The sequence below is a fragment of the Nomia melanderi genome, chromosome 5 (assembly GCF_051020985.1).
Source record: "Nomia melanderi isolate GNS246 chromosome 5, iyNomMela1, whole genome shotgun sequence".
NCBI lineage: Eukaryota > Metazoa > Arthropoda > Insecta > Hymenoptera > Halictidae > Nomia > Nomia melanderi.
The window spans coordinates 4,051,441-4,075,721 of record NC_135003.1 but is presented as its reverse complement, the minus strand read 5'-3'; the positions used below and the strand labels follow the sequence as shown (position 1 = coordinate 4,075,721).

Below are 24,281 nucleotides of genomic sequence, written 5' to 3'. Positions count from 1 at the left end.
TATCATTAGAAATGATTATTTGATTTCCATTATTTCTAAATTAATTTATTATTACAACTATTAATAGTTATTTGAAAAACTATTGTAAAAAAACTGTAACGAAAACTATTTTATTTTAATTATCATACAAAATCTATCTTCATCAACTTTGTATTTACACAATTAATATTTGATTAAGTACTATCACGTATGTTAATTAGACACGTTACAAAATGTTGCTTATAGAATCCATAGGATTTTATTGATATTCTCTGAGAAAGCAATTAACTAAATTACAAATTGACATGTGAACTAAAATTTTATTATCGTTTTTCTCAAAAAACAATCAATTCAATTTTAAATGTAAATCAAAATTTAATATACCTTTATTTTATTTATATTTATTTATATGTATGTTATTTAATTTATCATCAATCCAGAAACGAAATCAATCCTCATTGATGGATGCGATTACGCAAGGACGTGTAATAATGTTTCGACATACAGCAGCCAGTCACAATATTGAGAATCCGTGCCGAGTTTACCCTACTGCCAAAGAGCATATTATAACGCGTCAGATCGTTAGGGTTCCGCATCATGTCAAACGCACACGGCCCGCCAAATGAAAAGACGAAAACAATTTCGTCGAATTAATCGCTGGCAGATTCATGTAATTTTCTAGCTTCCGATATATGAATACGGTTAATCCGTTGCGATCGCAATTTATAGATTTCTTGCAAACAAATTCTCCGTTATTAAACTCTCGAAGAGCAAATGAGCACACAGTATTTAGCAAAGAAATGTATTTCGACTTTTGAACGCGATAAGAAAAAACTTAAAACTGCGATGAATTGTCATCAGTACACGTTACACTAGAAAATAATGGTTAACACTGTAAATTTCTCAATAAATGTTATTTATAAATTAATAAAAACATGTAGATATAATCAAGTTTTAAGAAAATTACGAAACAAACAATTTCTATACTGTGTAAACGATTTAATACTACTAATATTACTAATATTAATTTAATAGGCACAATTTAGTTCAATGCAATATTTAATAATTAAATACTAGTATTACCAATATTAATTTAAAAATTAAAATTTATTGCAATGTAATATTTAATAATCAAACAATAATATTACTAATATAAATTTAGTCATTACAATTTAGTGCAATTTAATATTGAATCCAAAAACATTTCACAAAGATCTTTTTTCTTAAGAACTCAGAAATAGAAGTCAGACCGCTATTATCCTGAGCTACTGAAATGATGATCGCAGACATAAGAAATGAATTTTATTCGCAATATCTCATGTAAAAATTATTCGACACTCAAAGTCTAATTCTCATAAAATCTTTCAGGTGAAAATCTGGTTCCAAAATCGGCGAATGAAGTGGAGGAACAGCAAGGAAAGAGAATTACTGGCAACCGGTGGCTCGCGGGAGCAAACGCTGCCCAACAAGAACAATCCGAATCCAGACTTGAGCGACGCCGACGGGGACAGGCCGAGGATGGACTTGAGCGACGTCAGCCCTCTGACAAGTCCTCAGCAGCCAGAGGAACAAACGGAGAACGAGGAGGACGAAGAGATCAACGTCACGTGATAGAATCTCACGTAACGGCCGGTCGGAAACGTGTTGCTCGTTCGTCGAACGAGGATCAAAAGAATTCAAGATTTAAGGATTCGGATACGGTGATCGAGATGCACCGGAGAAAATCAATGTAACGAAGCTTCACCTTCCTAGATCCTAACTGGAAGATCCTATTGTGTTTACTCGATGGAAAAATCGTGGAAGAATCCAGGTTCGTCCGTGATATATTGAGGCGAATCCGGGGTTGGTGCACAGAATACTGTTGTTTTAAATGAAAGGGTTTGACAAATCGAACGTTTGTTAAACTTCCGCTGGCACTATAGTTTTTTTATCAACGTGGCTAGTAATATGGATCTGTTATGGTCAACCTTGATTTTTATTGTTGTTCTGTGAAAATCTGAAATAATTCTAAGATAACTGTGGTCTCTAATTTAGTACACAAATGATACTGTAACTAAATTTTCATATTGTTTTGCAATAAAAATTAATAATCGCACTGATGTCGTGAATAAACGAGATTTTTCATAAGGTTTTAATGGTTCATACTACCGGCGAATTATTATAATATTATTTATGGTATTCCAAAATTCGCTTTGTTGTGACATGTTATGTATGAATGACGGAACAGTAAAATTTTGATTATGCTATCATAGCAAATAATAAGGCAGGTCTAAAACAAATGTATCCGATAACAGAGGTTCACTAGCTATTGTTTTCGCATAATAATTCTACTAATTTCAATAATATTGTTCAACAAATTTTTGTTTATGTTCCAAAATTTACTAAACAATTCTTGTACACTTTTGTATACTAAATATGATTCTGAAAATCATTGTTCTTCATCGGGTATAATTTGAATGAAATTTATCTATGGAAAGACAAAGATCTATGGTGTTGTTATTGTTATTTTATTTTTTTTATTAAGTTTATTTTAAATTTGACTTTCAGTAAAATTTATTAACTTTTAGTAAGAAAAAATACTATATTTTATAACATATAGTGTACATTTCCTTTTCTTCTTATTAATAATCATTTTTTAATGGAAAAGCTCAGAAAACTGAAAAAACAGGTCTTACAAACATAATTAATACAGTAACATGTACCATCAACAGTTCACATGTCGAGAATTTAAAATGACATTTTATTAATTCATTGAAGATGCTAAGATCATCGATGACTTGAACAAATATAATGCTTATGAGAAAACTGGGTACGACCGACAGTTTCATGTGCACCAACGCGATAGAGTAACGCGAGATTAAGTTAATCGTAATCGTGAGTTCGAAGTTGCTGAAAGGAGTTAAAGATTAATTTCGATCCTGATAAATAGGTAAAAGCATGATTGACTTATGTGCATCCTGGAATTTTTTGTACATTTCATTCCTTTGCAATGATTAGACTGTGAATTTTATGCGTTTAAGAGGCACACCACTGTGAATTATACCATCGAACTATGATTGATTAATATGTAATCATTAAAAAAACTTGTTCAGCCTCTTATTTAATTTTTAACAAACAAAGCTATTAATGGAAGAAACGAATTTCTGATCAATGTCAGGCACTTCAGATTACTCTTTAAAAATAGGAAATTGAATAAACATCCGCATTTTTAATGCAAAATTTAAGGGACGACGTTCTTTTTACAAATTTGGTAAATGAAACTTGTTCCTAAAATTAATTAATAACAAATAGAAGCAATTTATAAACCAGTAAATAGTGACTGTACTTTTTTACAATAGTACTGTGTCAACTTTTTATTCATGCTTCTTTTTGTCACTTAATTTCGTTGTACCCTATGTTCAAAAATTTGTTAGCAGTTTCTGTTACGAAAATCGCATAGTATATGAGATACATGTAATTAGTAATATAATTACAACATTTTCAGTGAAAATGTCGTTTGAATCATTGTTGTATTGCGGATGTTTGTACAAATTGAAATTTTTATCGTCAGTTTTAAACAGAAATTAATTCAGACTGTGAATTAAGTGGAAATCTGCGGATTTTATGCATTTACAGTTGTACTTAAAGAAACTGCATGAAATAAAATTTTACATTTGTATTTTTATTTTATTTTTATTTGAATAGGATCAAATATTTAATAGACAAACATAATTTCTATTTTATCTAGATCGTTATAAATATATGTTTCCCGATGTGAACATGCATAAATATCCATAGTCAACTAACAATAAGTATACAACAAGGTAAAAAGCTACATTGAAAACTGGTCATGTACATTTTTGGTTAAATTATATAACTAACATCACAAAAAAATTTGAGAAATATTATTGCCAATTCTGATAGCTATGAATACGTTGACTACCGCAAAAATTTCGAGCGTTTTGTGTAATAATGCTTATTCGCTTATACCAAAGAAAAATGGTATTAGAAATAATTATTAATGATTTGGTATCACTGTATTCATATTACGCTATTATCTAACTGCTTATGTCGTAAATATTTTTATTCGACATCAATTTTCTTATTATAATTGTTTTCAAGTAATTTGAAAGCTCCGGTCATCGGTGAGCACCGTGGCAGTCGACGTGGTAATTACAATTACTACTAACTACAATTGTAATCGTGTTTCAAACACTTGTGTCTTCTATGAGTGCATAAAACCCACGGCCCTGTCATCATGCCATAAACAAGGTGTTCCTAAAAATACGATTCACTGTCGCAGCTAAATTTTGTATATTACTGTAATAAAAATAATTGATATGAAATTGATTGGAGAGAGATTGATTCACATCAGAAATTTGTTTGATTTTTCTAATATACGAAATGAAAAATATAGAAACGTCAGAAATTTTTAAGGAACACCGTGCTTACATGTATTCGTTTCGTCATACAGCATTCGATTTTTGTATATATCGAAGGTGGATCTCATAGGTACGTAAATTAAAATATACGAGGAGAAAACGTTAAAAAAAAAGAGTTGAAATAAGCTTGGTCCGTTCTCAAAGGTCTGGCGCCGGAAAGCTTCATTGTGTGAAAAATAATTGCTTTGGACAGTGGAGAAAAACCGTAGCTTTTATTTTATTCACATCAGTGGCGGTCGTTGTGATTTTCTACGTTAGCGTCGACAATATAATAAACATAGAAGGTAATCTGTGCGGCGAGGTGAGATGTTCGCCCGAATATTTATATAAGTAAACCGACATTGAAATAAATTTTCATTTCGGAACAGATTCAGAATTTCTATATGTATTTAATATACACACCGCGCGCGCGCGCCATGTTTCGATCGCGAAACGATGTTTACTCGTCTACCACGAAACACTTTCACCCAATGGAATTTCACGACTAACTTGAGGAAAAAAAATGTATTATATTGTAATTAGAAGTGGATGTAAGTTCGCGACTTTTTTCTGTAAGGTATCGTATAGGTTGTACTAGACGTAATATTACGATTCCTAAGATATGTACCTAAGGACTCTAGCTGTAACGTCATTCGGCATCGGGAAAGCAAATGTAATTATTCATTGTGATGCACTATAATCTGTGTAATATATTGCAATAAAACTGTCTATGCCAATTTGTCGGTATATTTTCATTGTGTACGAATATATTTAATAGTGATCAGATTGATGTGAATGGTTCGATATAGTAGTGGTCTAATTCCTATTTCTGAGTACTCAGGGGAAAAAACCTTTAAAATGTTCTTGGACTAGTTAAATAGTAATGTTGCAATGTTATAAATATTAAAGATTATTAATAAATTTTATTATATCATTATATTATATATTATTACTATATGTAAATATTATTATATTAAATATTATTAATTGTAATATCATTATTTACATTTCATTGCAATATTAGTATTTCCATTTTATTTTGCAAAAGCTTTCTCGAGAATTTAGGAATAGGAGTTCAACCATTACTATTCTAAATCACTCATACATTAATTGCGTATGATCAGTTAGAAGGGTGTCTGCAAAATAACAAATTGTTAGATTATTACAGATCAAAGGTTTCACAGTTTTGTATGGATACGTGTTCCAAAATAACAGCCTGTAATTTGTATGCCATTATTTTTATTGTTTGTTAAATTATTCTATATTTTCCACTATATGTTAACTTCAATGGCTGCCACATCTCACGTCGCCATATTCATTTAAAAAGAAAAAATCAGAAATGGTTGAAATTTGCATACATAAAAGTAGTTCCCTTAAATGTATCTTTATTCTGAATTAATAAATTGCTAATTATTAAATCATTATTTTTAATATTCTGTCTATCATAGTAGTCCAAAGTTAAACAATTGATTAAGGGACATTGTTTATTCCTGCACAATTCTTTATTCGCAATAATAAGCAATCTTTTAAATATCGCAAAAAAGATATTATTCCTAATCACACATGTTTATGTACAGAAAATATTCAAATGTGTACTAAAAATAGACAGTACTTATTATATAGGATAAAGGTGCTTAAGTTCTTAATTTTTTACTATAACAACAACGCTTCTAATAAAACAAAAATGTACATATTACATTAGTTTTTAAGTTGTTAAGAGTTTAACTTGTTAAATGTACATATTACATTAGTTTTTAACTGATTTAAACTTGTACAATAGCTTCGCCAATAATTTTACCTCTTAGCATATTAATAAATGCTTCAAACATATTTTCAAAGCCTTTGGTAATAGTTTCGCGAGATTTAATTTTTCCTTCGCGTATCCATTGAAGATTTTTTTTTATGCCCTCCATCCAATGATCGTTCCATCGAGTTACAAAAAAACCTTCCATTTTCAATTGCTTCTTCATAACAAAAAACTGTACTACAGAAGCCTTCGGCAAAGCCGAAAAATCTGAGTTATACACACAAATGCTTCCGCAAACAGAAATACGACCGAAAAGCTTCATTTGACGTATGACTGTACTAGAAATCTCTCCTCCCACCTAGCAAACATAAAACATTTTATATAATTCCTAATCTTACATTGTCAAAATAGACATCGACTCCTTTTGGCGCAGCTTTTATCAATGCAGCACCAACATCTTCGGTTTTATAGTTAATGGCATGATCAAAGCCAAGCTTATTCACCAGCCATTTACATTTCTCATCAGAACCAGCGATACCGATAACATACATCCCAACAACATGTTTTCCTATCTGACCAACATGGGAACCAACAGCTCCCGCAGCTCCACTTACTACAAGTGTCTCCCCTTTCTTTGGTGTACAGATATCAAGCAAGCCAAAGTATGCTGTATTTCTAAAAACAGAAAACATTGAGTTTTAGATATTTAATAAGTAAAATACAAAATCAATGATAATAAATGGAAAATACATAGGCGTGATTCCAAGTAAACATGCAAACAGTGATCTACGTATTCTTATAATAGAAAATATGGAATTTAGCAGCTCCAATAAGTAGAAAATAAAATTAATGGTAAAACAAGTATGAAGGCGAATGTTAAATGCAATAACATTTTTAACCAGTCGATTCTAAATCATTATTACCCTATAATTCCTAAAGCTCCTAAACCTAAAGATGGTGAATATTCTTCGATATCTGGTAAAATTATTGGTAACAGATTCATTGTTTCTGGTTTTGCAAATTCCTCCTGATTCACAATCGTGTGTGTCCTCCATCCCATGTAACCAATAACTCTCTTTCCAACTGGAAATTCTGGATTCTTGGATTCTATAATTTTAGCTATTTGTTGGCCGACCATTGTAATACCTCTTGGCAACTCATTAGAACCTGCTCGCATATAAGGATCCACAGATAGGAATTCCGCTTCAGCTAAGTACTCTGAAAATAATTCCAACTGAGTGTTATCAAACTGTAGTAAATACGTTACAACATCATAAAAACTCATTATTAAAAGCATTGGAATTATTCGCACTCCTTATAATATTCTTTATGCAAGTTCCAAAGACCACATACACGTAAAATGTTATTGCAATAGCTTCTTTACGAAAATTTACAAAAATCAGCAATTTGTTATTAAAATACAAAATATGTGTCATGAATTTGACTGTACTATTAAGAAAAGTTTTTAATTATTATTAAACCTTAAAAATACCAGATAATACAACATTTTGTTAACCACCTCTTTCCAATCCTTATACGGCCGCCATTTGGAGAACGCAAATAATTCATGAGACTGACATTTCTGCTATTGTTGTACATAATATTCTATACGAATTTTTTTATTTACCTCCATTTTTAAGGGGTGGTAATTCTTCTTCTACTAATTGTAAATCAGTGGGCTTTAGCTCGCCGTGGAAGTATTCCACCAATACAAACTTTTTAGCCTTCACCATTGTATTGTTCTGTGTCTGGTAAACTTCGTGTAACGTCTTCGTACAAATCTGGAATGACTACAAGTTTATATCGTATTCTTTAGCGTAAAGCACGACAAATTGTTGACCGTTAAGTAACATTGTTGACGTTTGAATAGTAATGTACTTTAAATGGCACTTCACAATCTTAATATCACATCAAGTTCTCAAAAGCATCAAGATTACAATTAAATATTATAAGGAAACACAGAGTAACTCAAAATTAAACAATATCATAAATTTCAGTTTGTTAACAGGATACTGTTTTAGGGGTAGACCGAGGTGAATCAGGTCAGTTCGGATTTAACAGCAAAAAACCAGTAGTTAAAACGGAGAATTAACATTACCTTTCATTACCTTTTTTGAAAATGAAACCGGAATCCTCTATGATTCGTCTTTCCGTCAATTCTGTTCTATTTTATCAAACTTTCGGCATTTCTTTAAAAATCCCAATATCCATACGAAACAACGCTTCGACAAAAATGCTTCACACAACTCTGAATATTACTTGCGTGTACTAATTAAACGATCCGAATTTGAAGTACTACTTTATCAGTTGGAATTTTTCCACCGTAACCGTTACACTGAACAAAATTTCAAGTCGCGTAAAATATACAAATTAATTCAAAATAGTACATTTCATACAAGGTATTCCAAGGTAATGTGATAAGTCTTATCCTCACCAACAATCATACTTGTTTGAATTTTAAATTGATTTCAATGTTCACCAGTTACAAACATTTCAGTCTGCAAATAATATCGCTTATCATACTAATACGTAAATTGTGCTGCTAATTACACTGGTTAACACGATTTTAGCACAAAAGGTTTAATGGGTAATCTTGATAGTACTCTTTACACTGAATTCGAATATGCAATTTAATTTTCTTCATCGCCTACAGTTTTTATGAAAATCAATTTTGAGAGACACTAGACTTCGTGGGTCCGAAAAACATTTACCATCTCTACATACTAAATTTGGTTTGTGAAAAATTTTATTAAGGCAGTGTAAGTACCAAAGGAAAAGAAGACTATATCTTAATGAAAATCTTCAAGAAGTTATCCGAACAGTTCACTCATACTGGAATGTTTCGAAAATTTTTAGAAATATTAAAATACTATATTTAATATAATAACTTATTAGTTATCACTCAATGAATACATAATATAACTACACATTATACATACATAATCTAACTACATAAGTAATCCAATATAGTTGCCCATGACCCTATTGAATTAAGGCAATTTAAAGATCAAATTAAAAAAGAAAAACTTCCACAATTATTTAGAAGTTTCATCTCTTCACTGACTCAAACGACCTTAAAATTTTCTCTTGAAAATTTTTTTAAGCAATTTTTCTTTTGTTTGAAGAACGCGTACTTAAAAGAAAATTTCAAAATCTTGGAAATTAACATAGTTATAAATACTCTGATGATTGTCACCGCTAATTAAGCTTATCATCGTGTATAGTAAAACTGCAGACGCATTTTTTCTGAAGCACTGTTGTTCAAATTGGTGAACAAATATCACAAAAACTAAATGAATCAATTTGAATGATATTTTCTTTAAATTAAAAAATATACTTTTCCGTGGGTACTGAATATCTCTAATATCTTGAGAGTTACCACGTTTCCTAGTTTTCAAATGGTGTAAAATGGTAAAAAAATTGCTAAAAATATGACTTTCAACTTTAAAATGTCAGAAAGAAAATGTGGCGCGTTGCTTGCTGTTACAATCAGGGATGCAATCAATGTTTTGGACAGATGCAATTTCGACTGCATGTTATATTCGTAACAAATGTCCATCAAATAGTGTAAGAGTAGAATGTTTCAAATAACTATTCCTTTATTAAAGAAAGCACACGACTACAATTAAAGTACAAAAAAAGAGACAATACACAACTACTTTACACGCTGACTAAACATACAACACTAATACCGTAATTCGCGTTTGTATTTCGTGTTTGTTAGCCGTTTGTCGTAATCGTAATCGAAGAATTGTTAAAGTTGTTGAACGAATAAGAAAGTACTTCCAACGTGGTGAACAAATGATCAAATTAGATGCTACGCCAACTAAGAAATTTTTATTTTTTTAATGTATTTTTTCAACATTCAAAGGACTATATATAATAGATCATTATATATTTTCATGTGCCAAATAATAATTAAAGCTATACCTGCATTTTTCGAAATGCTCATAGATTTTAAAAAGTAATGTCTATTTTTATAACATTAGAAGCATTAAAACAGGATTAATGAAACTATATAATAATAACAGATAAATTATTGCGTAGATAAGATAACCATATTACGTTGAAGAAAATATTAAATTGAATCAGTAGCGATACATATCTCGTGATTCGTGCAAATATTTTATTTTCAGATCTATGTATATTAGTATTTGATTGTTTCACACGAAAAGTATTTACTCTATTACGTACTGTAGTAATCCAAAGCAATTAATGTGTGACACGATTTACTCATCTGTTATTTTATTTGAAAATAGTGTAGAATTATTTCTCGTAAAAAGTATACGTTTAGCTTTTATATTCACATACAAATAGTTCTAAAAGTTAAAATTTGATTATTACTTTAAACTAAGTTTGTTAAACGAGTATAGCAGAATAAGGGGGTCGAAAGTGCCCTTAGACCAATTTTTCTCGCGAAAGTTTCCTTCGATAGCTTATCCATAAAAAACATTATACACCAATTTTTAGCCTCCTATCTCAACCGGAAGGGTAGTCATAGGGTAAATCTGAATTATCAGTTTTTGTCCCAGTTTCCCTATTTAATGGTAAATAAAAATTGTAAAAAAATTCAGAGACACTTTTGACAACGCAGTGCATGGCTGAGAATTTTTTGAGATTTTTCCATTCCAAATTTTTAGCATGAAAAATGAAAAACCCCCCAGGTAATAGAAAAATACAGGTTTCGCAATGAAGCATTCGAGCGACAACTTTTTCAGAATTTTTGGCCTGCTGCATCATTGTTGAAAAAAATGAAAAATTAACTATTGGACTCATTTCAGATGCCGAATATGAGTTATCTACAAAATTTCATCGCCGATTTTAAGGTTGGGTCCGTTTGTGGAAAATTTTATTCCCGCAGGATCGTGTCTGGTAGGATACAACTTGTGTTTGTAATATTTTTTTGTTACGATCATAATCTTCTTTCACTCTTTTATCCTATAAAACATTTTAGAAACATTCTTAAGTAAAAATGAATAAACTTTTCGTGTAATTAAGGTAGAACAATTTTTCACTTACAGACACATTATCAAGTGATAAAATTATACGTATTACCAATAATATATCTTTATTATATTTCCTTTTTAATGTTGTACAATCTTATAATATGTATCATAAAAATGTTTGTTAATACATTTAATGTAAAACCATGAAAAATATAGATCAGCACAATATTATTTCAATTTTCACATACTGCATCTTTTATTGGAGTAAATATTTTAAAAATTGTTTTTAAAATTCCAATTATATAATTATAATTTATACAAATCAAATGTGTAATTTAATAATTCTATATTTCTCTGTTTATTTGCACATGCATAAAGTTTAACAACAAGAATGACACATATTTTATTAGTTAATATTATATTAAGAGGAAGAAATAGTATATATTTTATCATTGTAATTGTATAATTCATTTCTACTACATTATTCTATAGTTTCTTAATATCATTAATGTAGATTTTGCATTTCTGACATAATAATTTCATTTTAATAATTTATCTTACAGTATACAACATTGTCCAATATGCCTATAGCCATCATACTTAAAGTTGTGTATTTAAAGAACTTAAGCTGTATATTCTATTTTTTATTACATAGTATTAAAATGCTTCAAATTAAAATACTTCACATTAATTAATGTTTACTCAATTGTTGAAATACATTAAAATTATACTTAAATATTATAAGGAACATATAATAAATAAATTTTGATTATCAGTATTATAAATTCCAGTTTGCTAATAGGGTATAATAGTTCTATGTCACTAACATGTATGAAAAATAATATATATATACCTTTATTGCATCAATTGGAGTATGAAATATTTGCACTACTTCAATGTTTCTTTTTATAGTTTGTATTGCCTTTTTGTTCAGCAATAATCTAGCGTTAACTCAATCTATAAGTATTATAGAGATAATGATTCATAAATAAAAATATAAGTTAAATTAACAAAATAATTTGATGGTTTCTATAAGGTTGTATAAGAATACAGTTTTAAATAAATATAAATATAATTGTACAATTTTAATATACAACTTTTTTAATTTTATATAATACTTCTCTATACAATTTTTAAAAAAACGACTAAAAGACTAAGAAATTTGCTTAATTTAAGAATATATAAATGCAACCAATAAAAAAATGACTTTTGTAATATAATTATGAATTTTACCAATATTACTCGGCCTTGTGATTTTAATATTATTCTGATTTGTTGAATACAATGTTAGTATTTACTAACAAATAAGTACCAACAAAAATTTGATAAAACTTTCCAGATGTATAGATTTTGACAGTTAAAATTTTATAGCTCCTTACGTGGTAATCAATTACATATCTGTTCTAAGAATAACTATTGATGGAATTCAATTAATGTATTAATACAATGATTATACATTACTGTGTACTTGTTAATATTATTAGCACTATAGTTAACACATTGTATACCATACATAAGAATGTTCTTATGCTTGTCTCTTAAAAAATGTATTTAGATAAATACAATAAAGTTTTTTAAATAAAAATTAACAAGTATAAAAGTTTTGTCAGTTACTGTATATGTCGGTAATGTGTGATAAATTATACATTATTACGTCTTATTCATTATAGAAATGCAATATATGTGTTTTCATAGTTTCTATACAACCATTAGAAAAACAATATGAACAGTTGTTAAAAATGATTATAGTTGACAGATTATACTTGATAATTATAAATGTAAAACCTTCTTAAATAATTATCATTGACAGCAAGAAAGGTTTATATATCTAGACAGGTACACAATGTGTTAAAAGAATTACAAAAAGTTTCAATTAAAATTTGAAAAATCTGTTTTGAGCTTAATAGATGGTGCAGAGATCTTAATTTGCGGCTTCACGAGATCTACAGATCGAATATGCCTTTGTGCTTGTTGATGAGAAGATCTCACAGCATTTTCTAATTTCGTTTTCAGTTCTGTAGATTGTGACATTAATGTCTTAAATTCCTGAAATTCGAATATACCATTACGAGGTTGATTATTACATATTTAATCATATCTAAGGATAATTATTTAGTCTATGCAAATACAATACCTGAGGATATTTTGGTCCTATCTTATTCAACCATTGAAAACTTTGTTGATGAAGATTTAACTGATATTTAGAAGCATGTTGAAGTTGATCTCCTTCCAATAAATAATTAATTAAGATTGGCACAAGTAAAGTCAGCATTTGTATACCTAGTTAGTTATGAATAAACGAATATATTAAATTTTAATATTATATAAAAGATGTAACTATATTATATATAAGAAGAATGAAGGAGATTACAATGCATCAGTTTCTAAACATATTACAACTTTTTACACACCTTGTAAAAGATCTCCTGAATTGCGTGTAAAATAATTTTCGTTAAAATTAATCTAAGTCGAGTATATTATTGTTAATTCTATTAATGATAGAATTCTATCAATAGAATAAATTATTTAAAAGTAATACAAATTTACTACGTACGGTGAGAAAGATCAGCGAGTCCTATGAGAGCTTCAACAGTGCTAATACATTCCAATGTAAACGATAATTCTATATCATTTGTAACTTGCTTGCTCTTGTCGCTACACAGATACTCCACTAATCTAGGAGCTAATGCATGAATATAAGGCGTACTGATTGTACGTTCTGGATGTAAAAATATTGTTCTTAATGTTTGAACGCATTTCAGTTTAACCTAGAAATATTAAATAATAAATGCAAATTCTAAATGTTATTACAGATGTAATTAAAATATTGTACAACTCACCATTGTATTTTCCGATTGAAACGCGTGTCTAAAATGGTTGATACATGGAAACTGTAGATTCGGTGCACTTACAACTTCTGGCAAAGCATGAAGAACAAAAACTGCAATGCCCAATATCATTGCCACTTCATCCATTTTTATTTCATCAGTTCCTATAAATATAGGACTTCATAATATACTTGTAATAAATTATAATAATTATGATTATTAATTTCATTTACCAGTTTTAGCGAGATCAATGATTTTAGCCAGAGCACTCTGCAGAAGACTTGTCCACTGATCTTGACTTCTATGATCTTTCGCATATTTATTTGTAATAAGATTTTTCATGCAATGCAAAGCTGCATGAACTGGTATGTCAGATCCTGTTTTATTGGACTCATTATCCATGCGTACTGCAGTTTCTCTTATTACTCCAGTTGTTAGGTATAATAATGTTGGCAAAATTGCTATAGCTCCTAAAAGAAAGAGTGCAATGCTGGATACATTATTCTTTACCTTCAATTTGAAAGTTTTTTACTGCCTCTCATTGTAGACAAGTACTTACCTTGAGGAGAGCAGAGTGTAGGAAGAGATTCCATTATACTAAGCGCAGCTGCGATCAGTTTTCCACTTTCTTCAGATGGCATGTATCCTCTCTGAGATAAAATGGCAGTCGTACCACCGGGATTGGGATTTAATGCTGGTATTTGACGTACCAAGAGACACAAACACACTTCGAGAATAGCAAATACCAATGATTTTCCTGGAATAAGTTCACCACTTTCTTCACCTTCCCCTAATAAATCTACGTCTTGAGTTTCATTACTTTCTTCATGTGCAGGTGAAATTTCTAAAATAATATTACACATATGATTTCTGTATAAATGACTTTTACATATACACGAACTAAGTTTATTACTATCTACCTTTTAATTTGTTTTTCTTTTTTTCAACTAAATCCTCTTGAGCAGCTTTCATTATTTGTTTTAAAACCTCCATTACTATCATTTGGATTATATAACTTTCTCTTGTTAATAACATCCTACAATAAAAAATGTAAATAAATTTCATATAAATTGATATTCGTAATATAAATACGTTCAGATACATTGCACAACATTTCGTGTTATTGGTTTCATATAACAGTAAAATAACAATATAGCTTATTGACCAGAAGTGGTTTTGTATTCACTACAGTTATACACATTTCCAATCGAGATCAATTTCGGCAGATTAGGACATGTTCGTACTTGCAAATGAACTTATTTACGATACTTCCTAAGATTTATCTTGACCGAGAACGTACCTATGAAGAACATTACAGAGTTCAAGTGGCAAAGAACGATCTGTAATCAATACTTTACGAGCCCATGCAGAGTCTAATAAAGTATATAAAGCATTTAAGCATGTTTCTATATTCTGTGAAGATTCTGAAGATCGTGGACTACATAGAGCTTCTATGCAGATTCCTAAAACGTTAAATAAATACATAATATAGAATAATACTACGAAATAGTATATTCCGTATTTTGCAAGTTATTATTTTAACAATATTTACCAAATAATAAATGAAAACGTTCAACATTGGTATTAGCTTTAATCGACACATCATTGTTGTTGTTGTTGTTGTTATTATTTGCAGCATTTGAAGTTTGTACATCAGTGTTTGTTTCTTCCAACCCAAAACCTTTTGCGTTCAGCCAGAGTGTCGCAGCGTGAAGTATCGGTGCCCATGATTCTGCATAATGAGGTCTAGCAGAGTCCATTGTGTCTGTTGTATAAAAAGCACCTCCATCGTGTGGTAACTGACTAGAAAACTCTAATAATAAAAGAAATTAGTTATTACCAATAAATACTTACAGGAACTTTACTATATACAGCATTGGGAAATAACCATACCTGGTGGTAAAGAGAGTAATGCGTGGTCTCTCAGAGCTGCTAACCAATACTGACTCAAACTTAATAATTCTGGTTGTACTAAACTCAATAAACTTTCAGTCTGAAATTCAAATTTTCCAAAGTCTTCATCATTTCCTTCATTAACGTGGTTTGCATTTTGATTGAATGTATCTTTACTGTTTAGTGCAGCACCATCCCTTATCATAGCAACAACATAAACCTAAGAAAGGTGTTGAGAAGCAGATATCATTAAATATAGACTACAGCTTTTATTAATAAATAGTTTTTATAAAATGTTTATATTTTACCTCTGCCCAAGCTTTCAGTATTGCTAACCTTTCAAGCGTTAACAAACTTTCATTATAAAGTTGTGGACGTGTATGCCCTTCTCTTAACTTTTCCAAAGAGGATACAAGTAGCTGATGCACTCTACGGAGGTCATTCAAATCTCTAGCCACTCCACTTCCGATCCAGGCACTGCAAGCTTGGCAAGCTGCAGCTGTGACATGCGATGCTGTTTCTGCTGAAAATGCAGGTCTTAATGCAGCTCCAACCTACAAGAATCAGTTATCAAAAATAAATATAAAAATGCAGATGTTCATATTTCATAATTTAAGTATTTATAAATAATTAATTACTTGTGCTTGGAACTGTTCAAGTAACAAGTGTCCAGGAAATTCTGGTTCAGGAACTTTTGCAAACTTATCTATAATCTCTTGAAGAGTTTTTAAACCTTCGAGTCGTAAAGGATCACAATCACTAGTCGCTGCCATAAACGCCATTCGTACCAAATCAGAAAGATGTAACACTAAGAAGTCGCCTTATTTTAAAAATAATAAAAATTAATAAAAGTTAATTACAATTATTAAAATCACCGTTACATTATTAACGGAAAGCCATACTTTTTCCTTTAGATAGTTGCATTTCCTTTGCTAATGCTAAGTCAAAGTGTGCCTGTTTATTATTCTCACAAGCAGCTACAATCCTTCTAACACACTGAGCTGCGAAAACTCTTGTTGGCCATCTTGGAGTAACAGTTGGTCGTTGTTTCGTAGATTCATCCGCATGAAATTCGGCTTGATCGTCATCTCCTTCTGCATCTGCGTTATCATTATCTGCAGTACTATCTTCAACGTTGACAGTACTTCCTTCTTCATTGCCGCATGTTTCTATATGTAATAAAATATATAAATTTTTATTCTTATTTATTTAGATTAATCGTATATATTTTTTTAGCCCTTAGATATACCTGATGCTATGGTAAGAACGTCTTTGCATAAAGATAACCATTGTGATAAGTTATCTGCTGCCAGAATTTGTAACATACTAGTTAACGTATCGTGGATGTCTTTAATTAATTTACTATCAGTTTCTGTGTCCAACATGCTAAACAGAACACCCGGAAGACCAGTTTCTGTTATTACAAGACCTTCTACCATATTAGTGTCTCGACTTTCGTTAGCTAACGTCATCGCATGCTCGCATACTTCTTTAGCTTCACGTTGAGCTAACTGACGAAGACAAGATATGGCAGCTTTGCGTAACAATAAGTGATTACTTGACAAAGTTCGCTATGAAGGAAAAAAAATAGAATATAATATTGAAGTAACAGTTAATAATATTTATGGTATTCGTGTTACGTCATGTAATCTTACGCATAGTGTAGGAACTAAAGAAGACAAGTTAACATGTCTCGGGGCAAATAAATGCAATTGTTGAAGGCATCCGGTAGCTTCTGCTTGTACAAGAGGATCTTGATGGTCTTGCATAATAGCACAAGCACACAAAAATGACGAACGAGCCATACAAATTGTTGATGTATTACCTGAGAATTATAAAAACGAATAGTTCAAAGCTTTTTAGTGTTCACTTCTAGTTGAATTTTAATATATTTTTCAAATGTATTAAAAATAATATGGCTTACTAACCTTGTAATTCTGGTCCTATTGTTGTAATAAGTGCTGACAATACTTTTCCTATACATTGATGTACATCAATATAAGAATGAGGAACATTGAGAAGAAGAGTTAATGCTAAAGATAGCGTAGGTTCCACATAGCCTCGAAACATTGGTCCACCAGAGTCAGCTATTAGTGCAAGAGCATGTAACGCCCATACCTAAATAGAATTACTACATTAAATTTGTCTTTTTCTAGATATGATTAAGAATTGTTATTGAAATATTTTAACTCATTACATATGTAAATGAAAGAAATGTATTCACAATCTTATATCTTACTTGCACCACAGGTGACGAGTTATCTTGGGCAAGTGCAAGTAAAATACTGACACTTGTGTTGAGATGTTGACTAGATCCCATCCCTCCAACATATTTATGAAGACATCCTAATGCTAAAGAATGGCCAGTTCTACTCGCAACATCACGAGCTGATTTCAGACGATCAAAACTTGTTTGCGCCAATTCCGCTGTAAATTTAGGATCGGAAATAACTTGTGCCATTCTTCCAACAGCTTCACCCGCTGCCCATCTTAATATTGAATTACTGCTTACTAAAGCACTCTGTAAATGTGTACGAAGTATGTAGTATATAGTTATAATCAATAATTTTCAATCAATGAATAATAAATGAAGTCTTACAATAATTAAATTAGTAGCAGACTTTTTTACATCTTCTTGGCCAAATCCGGTTTTCGCTTCATTAAGACCTTTCAATCCACTTAACACAGCTGTAAAAACATTCATCTGGATCGCTTCTTGTCTACCAGACTTTGTATGTTTTATGCACTCGCTGAAGTGATCCAGCATCTGTAATCTATGCTTATTTGCTACTCGTGGGAAAATTTGTCCAAACAGTGATACAGATAGGTCAATAACAGCAACTCCCAATGGTAGAGGACCAGGAATTATTTCATCCTGTAAATATTATTAAAAGTAAAACCTTTATGATTTTACCTTATAATACGACAAAGTTTTGACAAAATTTCGAAATATTTACTTGTGGTACTGGTCTATAAAGACAACATGGATTGTGCTCTAATGCTCCAGATCCTGCAGCACTATTTGGTTGAAGCTGAAACAAATGCGTAACATAAGAAAAAGTATTATTTTTTACTATAAGTTGTGCACAAAAAAAAGAATATATAATACATAAAATAAATATAGAAAAAATAATTAAATAACGTATAACACATCAATGAAAAATATAATTTAATGAACATATAACATGATTAAAATTGCATTGTATTCATAGATTAAGGGTAGAAAATGTTGAAGTAAAAATGCTTAATCATAATAAATACTGAAAGTAATAAAGATTTATAGAAAATGTGATATCGTCCTGAATGCATTAAGAAATTCAAGAAGAAACTGAAATATCTTTTTGAGATTAATAATCAATATTGTAGTATGCTTATAAATCAGAGTAACATTTTCAAAAATGTAGAAGAGAGTATAGATAAATGGTAATGTTATTAGAGACTAGTGAAAGGCTTCATAGAACATTACTCACATGTTCCAAATCCGCCCTTCTGTTGGGTTCCATCTAGACATGATCACAAATGTTATGTATTAATGTTAAAAAACTGAAAAAATGTCATACTGACATACCCTCTTTGAAATGCATCTGTTATGAAATGCTACTTATGTACACTTTTATATTAGTAAATACCAGTAATGTAAAGACAATACACTGGTGCCGCATGATTTAAATTAATCAATGAGAATACTATTGTAGAATGCATTTTAATGCTTACTTGATCTTCTATTGTACGATGATCCGTTTCTTGCAACCATGTGCCAAGAATCACAGAATCATTAGCATGACAAACAGCACGTAACAGTGAAGTTGTTGTGTTTCCGGGATTTTCAGTCAAAGTAAATTCCGATACTAACATTCTTAGAAGGTGGGTGTAAGAACCTATTTAATTCATTACATACTTGTAGGTTAATACGTAAATATATGTACTAAGGTAAATCATTTTTGAAACAACAAATGTTTATACTTACCTTCGAAAGTTTGAGATGGCAACAACAATAATGTTTCATATAAACGTAAACGAACCATAGCAGCTGGAGCTTTTAACTGTTGTCCATAATTTTTTAACACAGGTGACAAGCTAAAATTTTATTTCTTGATATATATGTATATGTACTACTTTTAAAATATTTGCTACAAATAAGAAATATTAAGTTCACATACTTCGTTAACATTGCCAATGCAGACTCAATGGGTGTCAAAAGACGTCTTGTAATATCATCATTTAAAAGTTCTGGACAATGCAATAGGAAGCTATGCATCGCTGATAAAGCACCAGCTCTGCCTTCTAAAGTTACTTGCCATGTAAATGCATCACCTCTAGCTTTTTCACTTTCAAGTTCTTTATTCGAACGGGGAAAAGAATTTCTCCACAATAATAGCATTCTAGGCAATAGCCCCTTTACTACCGCTGTACCTATGTAGGTAAGATTATAATTGTATAAATAATAAAATGCTGTGTGTTCATTATGTAGATGCAATTTAATAAATTCAAACCATTACATACCAAGAGTCATTATAGCTCCAATTAGAAGCCATCCAGCATGAGTTCTATTTAACGATAAACGACTATTTTGACTTGCACTTCTCAAAAGCTCTTCTGCAGTATTGAAAATGATCTGCAGATTGAAACAGATAAATTTAATAATAGTAACATAATGAAACTCTTTAGTGAACGACTATTTTATAGTTTAAAATGTTTAAAAACTTACTTTTCCTTTTGTATGAGGAACTCCAAGTGGTGATAATCGGACACTACCAAGAACAGCAGCTAGGGCACTACTGTAACCAGCTATTGCCTCTGGTGAACTACGCATATTTTCAATTCCTTCCACACAACGATCGATCAAAGGTGTTATTTGACTAGGAACAGCTACACAAATACAACGTAAACACCAAGAGGCTGCAAGTCTCGCCGCTTGGCATGGATGGATTAGAACAGCCATAATCGTATCAATTAAATCTAAAATTATATAAAGTAATATTAGTATTAAAAAATAAGTAAGTAATTAAAATAAGTAAGTGTATAAAATAAAGTACAGACTTAATGACTGATCAGACAGCAAATTGCAAGCTGTTGTGCCCAGTCCTAAGATTAGATTCCCCATTTCTTGTAATGCACAGACTAACAAATGTTGACTAAATAATGTTTCCTGATTACAATCTTTAGCATTTTCTGGACTAAAATCTAAAAGTCAAAATACAAAATATAGTAAGTATGATTTAGAAAACATGGAACTTCAATAATACGAATAACTGATTTTACCAATAGAATTCATTTGTTTCAAAATAATGTGCGCTATTTCCTTGCAAGCAGCAGCTTGAGCTCCTTCACCTAATAATTTTCCAATAGTACCGTGTAGTATAAAATTGACACATTTTCTAGAATATACAGCATCGACATGTGAGCTAGCAGCTTTTGGATTAGTCACAAGATCGAGTACATGTGCAACTAATGCGCCAACATTACGTTCGAGCCATGAACCTCCTAACATTTGCACAAATACCACATATGCCTAAAGTATTAAAAAATCAATAAATTATCCACAATATGAATATTAATATACTATTTATATTTGTATCTTTTCTTACGTGTGTAACACCAACTCGCACTTCCCTATTAATGCTAGAACTTCCTTTGATTATTTCACCAGTACCTTTTAAAAAACCTACTCCACCCCTTAGAAAACCGGACATTAAAATATTCAATACCTCATCAAGGGAAATTTGTTTATAATTTTTGTTCTGTGTCACTAAACAAGAGTAATGGTTATTAAAAATATTTTTTGCTTAGAGTTTAAGTAATTGAGCACGACTGTGCAAAATACCTGAAGGATTTTTTCCTTTTGGAGTTGAAAGTTGAGTCACTGCTACTAAACTACCCAATAGTTTTGCAACAGCGCATCTCACTTCATAATTTGAGCCTTCAAATGCCCGGAAACAGAGTGTGGCAACACTTTCTATTTCAGTTGTGTATAAAAATGGAGCATGATTTAACATTTCCAGTAAACACTGTAAATATTTTTTACATTTTAAATATTGTATATACAGAAATAAAAATAACAATCATGATATACCTTTGCAGCAGCACATCTTACAGCCATTACTCTGTCTGTAAGGTAATGTCTAGAAACTTTATATATTTCTTTATGAACATTAGTAATTGCAGATCCCATGCCAGCACAAACCTATTAAATTAAATTTATATAAAAAGTTCAAAGTAATCTTATATTTTGTGTAATCGAAATTATTACCTTTTCAAGGGTGTGCATAATTTCTATTCGTGTCTGTGATTCTGCAGAGCGCAAAGATTTTATCAGAATTTGGACAGTCTCTTCATACGATCTACCCATCATTCGTCCTAACTTTTCATACATACACCCTACACAGCATATAGCAGCTCTAAAAGCAGTTTAAAGTTTAATATATTTTATACTTCATGTATTGTATTAAAACAAAAATAAATAATTATTTACAATTTTGTTGGGAGAAAACTTGGAGAGTCATCCTTATTTCTGAGTATATCATTGCATTTATTAACAGTATCAAAAAGCAAAAATGTATCGCCAACACTGAATAATGTAGCAAGACATCTTGCAATGAGTCTACGTGTAGGAGGACCAGGAGCACCCTGCATATGCTTAGTTAATTGCTCTACCAGTTTCTGTTGGCATCCTTTAATATCGCTCTAAAAATGGAAAATTATTGTAATAGATATACTTATTCATAATAATAAAACTCTTATTAACATTGTCCAATGGTTTAATATTTTAATTTCTTTATAGACATTATTATTTTTTAGAAATTAGTTTAGGAATTCATATGCTAAGAGTATCAATAACCGAATCGAATAAAAAATATTTCCTTTAGTAATTCACAATGTACATATAATTATATACTTACTAAATTAGTTTTGCATAAATTTATTATTAATTTAAAGTAAAACAACTGATCTAAATACAAATAATTACAAAAAATTAATATGTACTAAAAAAAAAAACAATACCTTTTGTGCAGCTATTAAAACCTTGTCTAAAAAACGCAACCATTCAAATATAAAAACTGGTCGTTTGGCCTCTGGGATTTGATTAAGGGCATCCTCATTGAGGGTCAAGCTATGACTCAACTCCATCATCATTTCTATAAATTAAATACTTGATGATATTATCTTTTTCAGAGTTTCTCTGTAACAAAATTATTGTCATGTACTTCCTAAAACTTGAATTTAATATCATTAATTCATTGCAATTTTATAATATAATTTGTAACTTAAGATTAAGCATAAATTTAAGTAAGCAAAATAAATTGACAAGCTATAACATATCTTTATTATTCTAATTTTCAAATTTATAAATTTAAAATTGGCATACAATAATAACAAAATTTAAATAAAATATAGAATTAAGTACCAGACTTCAATTAATATTTGCAGTATTATGAATGTGCAGCAAGTAACATAATTTTTTGTTCTTTTTATAGGATCCATACAAAATCACTTCATTTCACTAACATAAATCTGTATATCTGCACTTATTTACGATTCACGTTACAAAGATAAACAATATAAAACGAATGACTCATACACGGTCTGTCATTCTTTTCTAATAACCTTCACTGATTCCAAATAATTAGAATAACGATCTGCTATTTTCACATAATTGACAAATCGTATCATTTGAGATAGGTTAGGGTACATCGGCAATCATCTGATTCAGATGAGAAGCATTGACAATGAATAACTAAGACCACCTGCTTACAATCATTTCATTGTACCCATGACTTCTCTGTTACACATATTTTATGGCTGAAAGGTTATAGCAGGATAAGGGGGTCAAAAATGTCCTTAGACCGATTTTTGTCACAAAAGTTTCCTTCGATAGCTTATCCATAGAAAACATTGTATATCGATTTTCAATCCTCTATCTCAACCAGAAGGGTAGTTTATAGGATAAATTTGAATGATCAATTTTGCCCTTTTTCCCTATTTAATGGTAAATAAAAATTGTAAAAAGATTCAGAGACACTTTTGACAAAGCAGTGCATGGCTGAGAATTTTTTGAGATTTTTCCGTTCCAAATTCTTAGCATGAAAAATGAAAAACTCCCCAGAAAATAGAAAAATGCAAGTTTCGCAATGAAGCATTCGAGCGACAACTTCTTAATTTTTACAGTAGTGGACATATTGGTTTGACAAACATTCTCAAATTTTTTCAGATTTTTGGCTTGCTGCGTCATTGTTAAAAAAATGAAAAACTAACTTTTAGATGCATTTCAGGTAGAACCGTAATTAATACCGTAATTAATTTCATTACATGGTACAAGAATTTATTTGATGAAGTGTTTCGATTATCCAACTGCTCCGCAGTTGGAGATTTTTTTGTCGCATGTTCGCGCTCTTCAGGATACAAGTCCTTTATAATATAGTTTTTTAATTAATAGACGATAAGTGATAATCACTTTAAAATATTCTTAGAACATTTTAAAAGTATAAAA

The 24,281-nt window shown here is 30.4% G+C and overlaps 3 protein-coding genes across 7 annotated transcripts in view; 1 reads left to right on the top strand and 2 right to left on the bottom strand.

The window, feature by feature from the left end:
* The window catches only part of Dbx (homeobox protein Dbx), a 48,008-nt gene extending 42,966 nt beyond the window's left edge, over positions 1–5,042 (top strand). Inside the window, exon 4 of the mRNA XM_031985860.2 lies at positions 1,348–5,042. Within this exon, the coding sequence (XP_031841720.1) occupies positions 1,348–1,590 (243 nt within the window). The 3' untranslated portion in view covers positions 1,591–5,042. The remainder of the gene's footprint in view (positions 1–1,347) is intronic.
* On the bottom strand, positions 4,871–8,461 carry LOC116430989 (prostaglandin reductase 1). 3 transcript variants are annotated; one of them, XM_031985818.2, is made up of 4 exons: positions 7,754–7,903; positions 7,050–7,344; positions 6,525–6,801; positions 4,871–6,484 (listed from the first exon to the last, which is right to left on the bottom strand). In XM_031985818.2, exons 1-4 carry the CDS (start codon positions 7,857–7,859, stop codon positions 6,143–6,145), a joined length of 1,020 nt encoding a protein of 339 aa, XP_031841678.2. In that variant the 5' UTR covers positions 7,860–7,903; the 3' UTR covers positions 4,871–6,142. The 3 variants fall into 3 exon arrangements, with proteins under 3 accessions (XP_031841678.2, XP_076223847.1, XP_031841677.2); XM_076367732.1 differs by adding an exon at positions 8,225–8,461 and having other exon boundaries at positions 6,386–6,801; positions 7,754–7,907; XM_031985817.2 differs by adding an exon at positions 8,235–8,461 and having other exon boundaries at positions 6,386–6,801; positions 7,754–7,907.
* A 2,833-nt stretch (positions 8,462–11,294) lies between these two features.
* Positions 11,295–23,547, bottom strand: LOC116431024 (HEAT repeat-containing protein 5B). Of its 3 annotated transcripts, XM_031985889.2 has the most exons (35): positions 23,199–23,547; positions 22,796–22,973; positions 22,266–22,477; positions 22,044–22,191; positions 21,867–21,977; positions 21,618–21,801; positions 21,382–21,542; positions 21,056–21,305; positions 20,834–20,977; positions 20,502–20,752; positions 20,297–20,408; positions 19,954–20,206; positions 19,761–19,870; positions 19,508–19,671; positions 19,264–19,296; positions 18,751–18,825; positions 18,393–18,668; positions 18,033–18,314; positions 17,722–17,911; positions 17,449–17,618; positions 17,043–17,364; positions 16,696–16,962; positions 16,432–16,613; positions 16,102–16,347; positions 15,794–16,013; positions 15,453–15,713; positions 15,201–15,363; positions 14,821–14,936; positions 14,460–14,744; positions 14,134–14,370; positions 13,913–14,064; positions 13,627–13,840; positions 13,484–13,498; positions 13,207–13,352; positions 11,295–13,118 (listed from the first exon to the last, which is right to left on the bottom strand). In XM_031985889.2, the coding sequence occupies exons 2-35, from the start codon at positions 22,925–22,927 to the stop codon at positions 12,942–12,944; spliced, it is 6,261 nt and encodes a 2,086-aa protein (XP_031841749.1). In that variant the 5' UTR covers positions 22,928–22,973; positions 23,199–23,547; the 3' UTR covers positions 11,295–12,941. The 3 variants fall into 3 exon arrangements, with proteins under 3 accessions (XP_031841749.1, XP_031841752.1, XP_031841750.1); XM_031985892.2 differs by lacking the exon at positions 19,264–19,296; XM_031985890.2 differs by lacking the exon at positions 13,484–13,498 and having other exon boundaries at positions 23,199–23,546.
* Between the last annotated feature and the right edge of the window lie 734 nt (positions 23,548–24,281).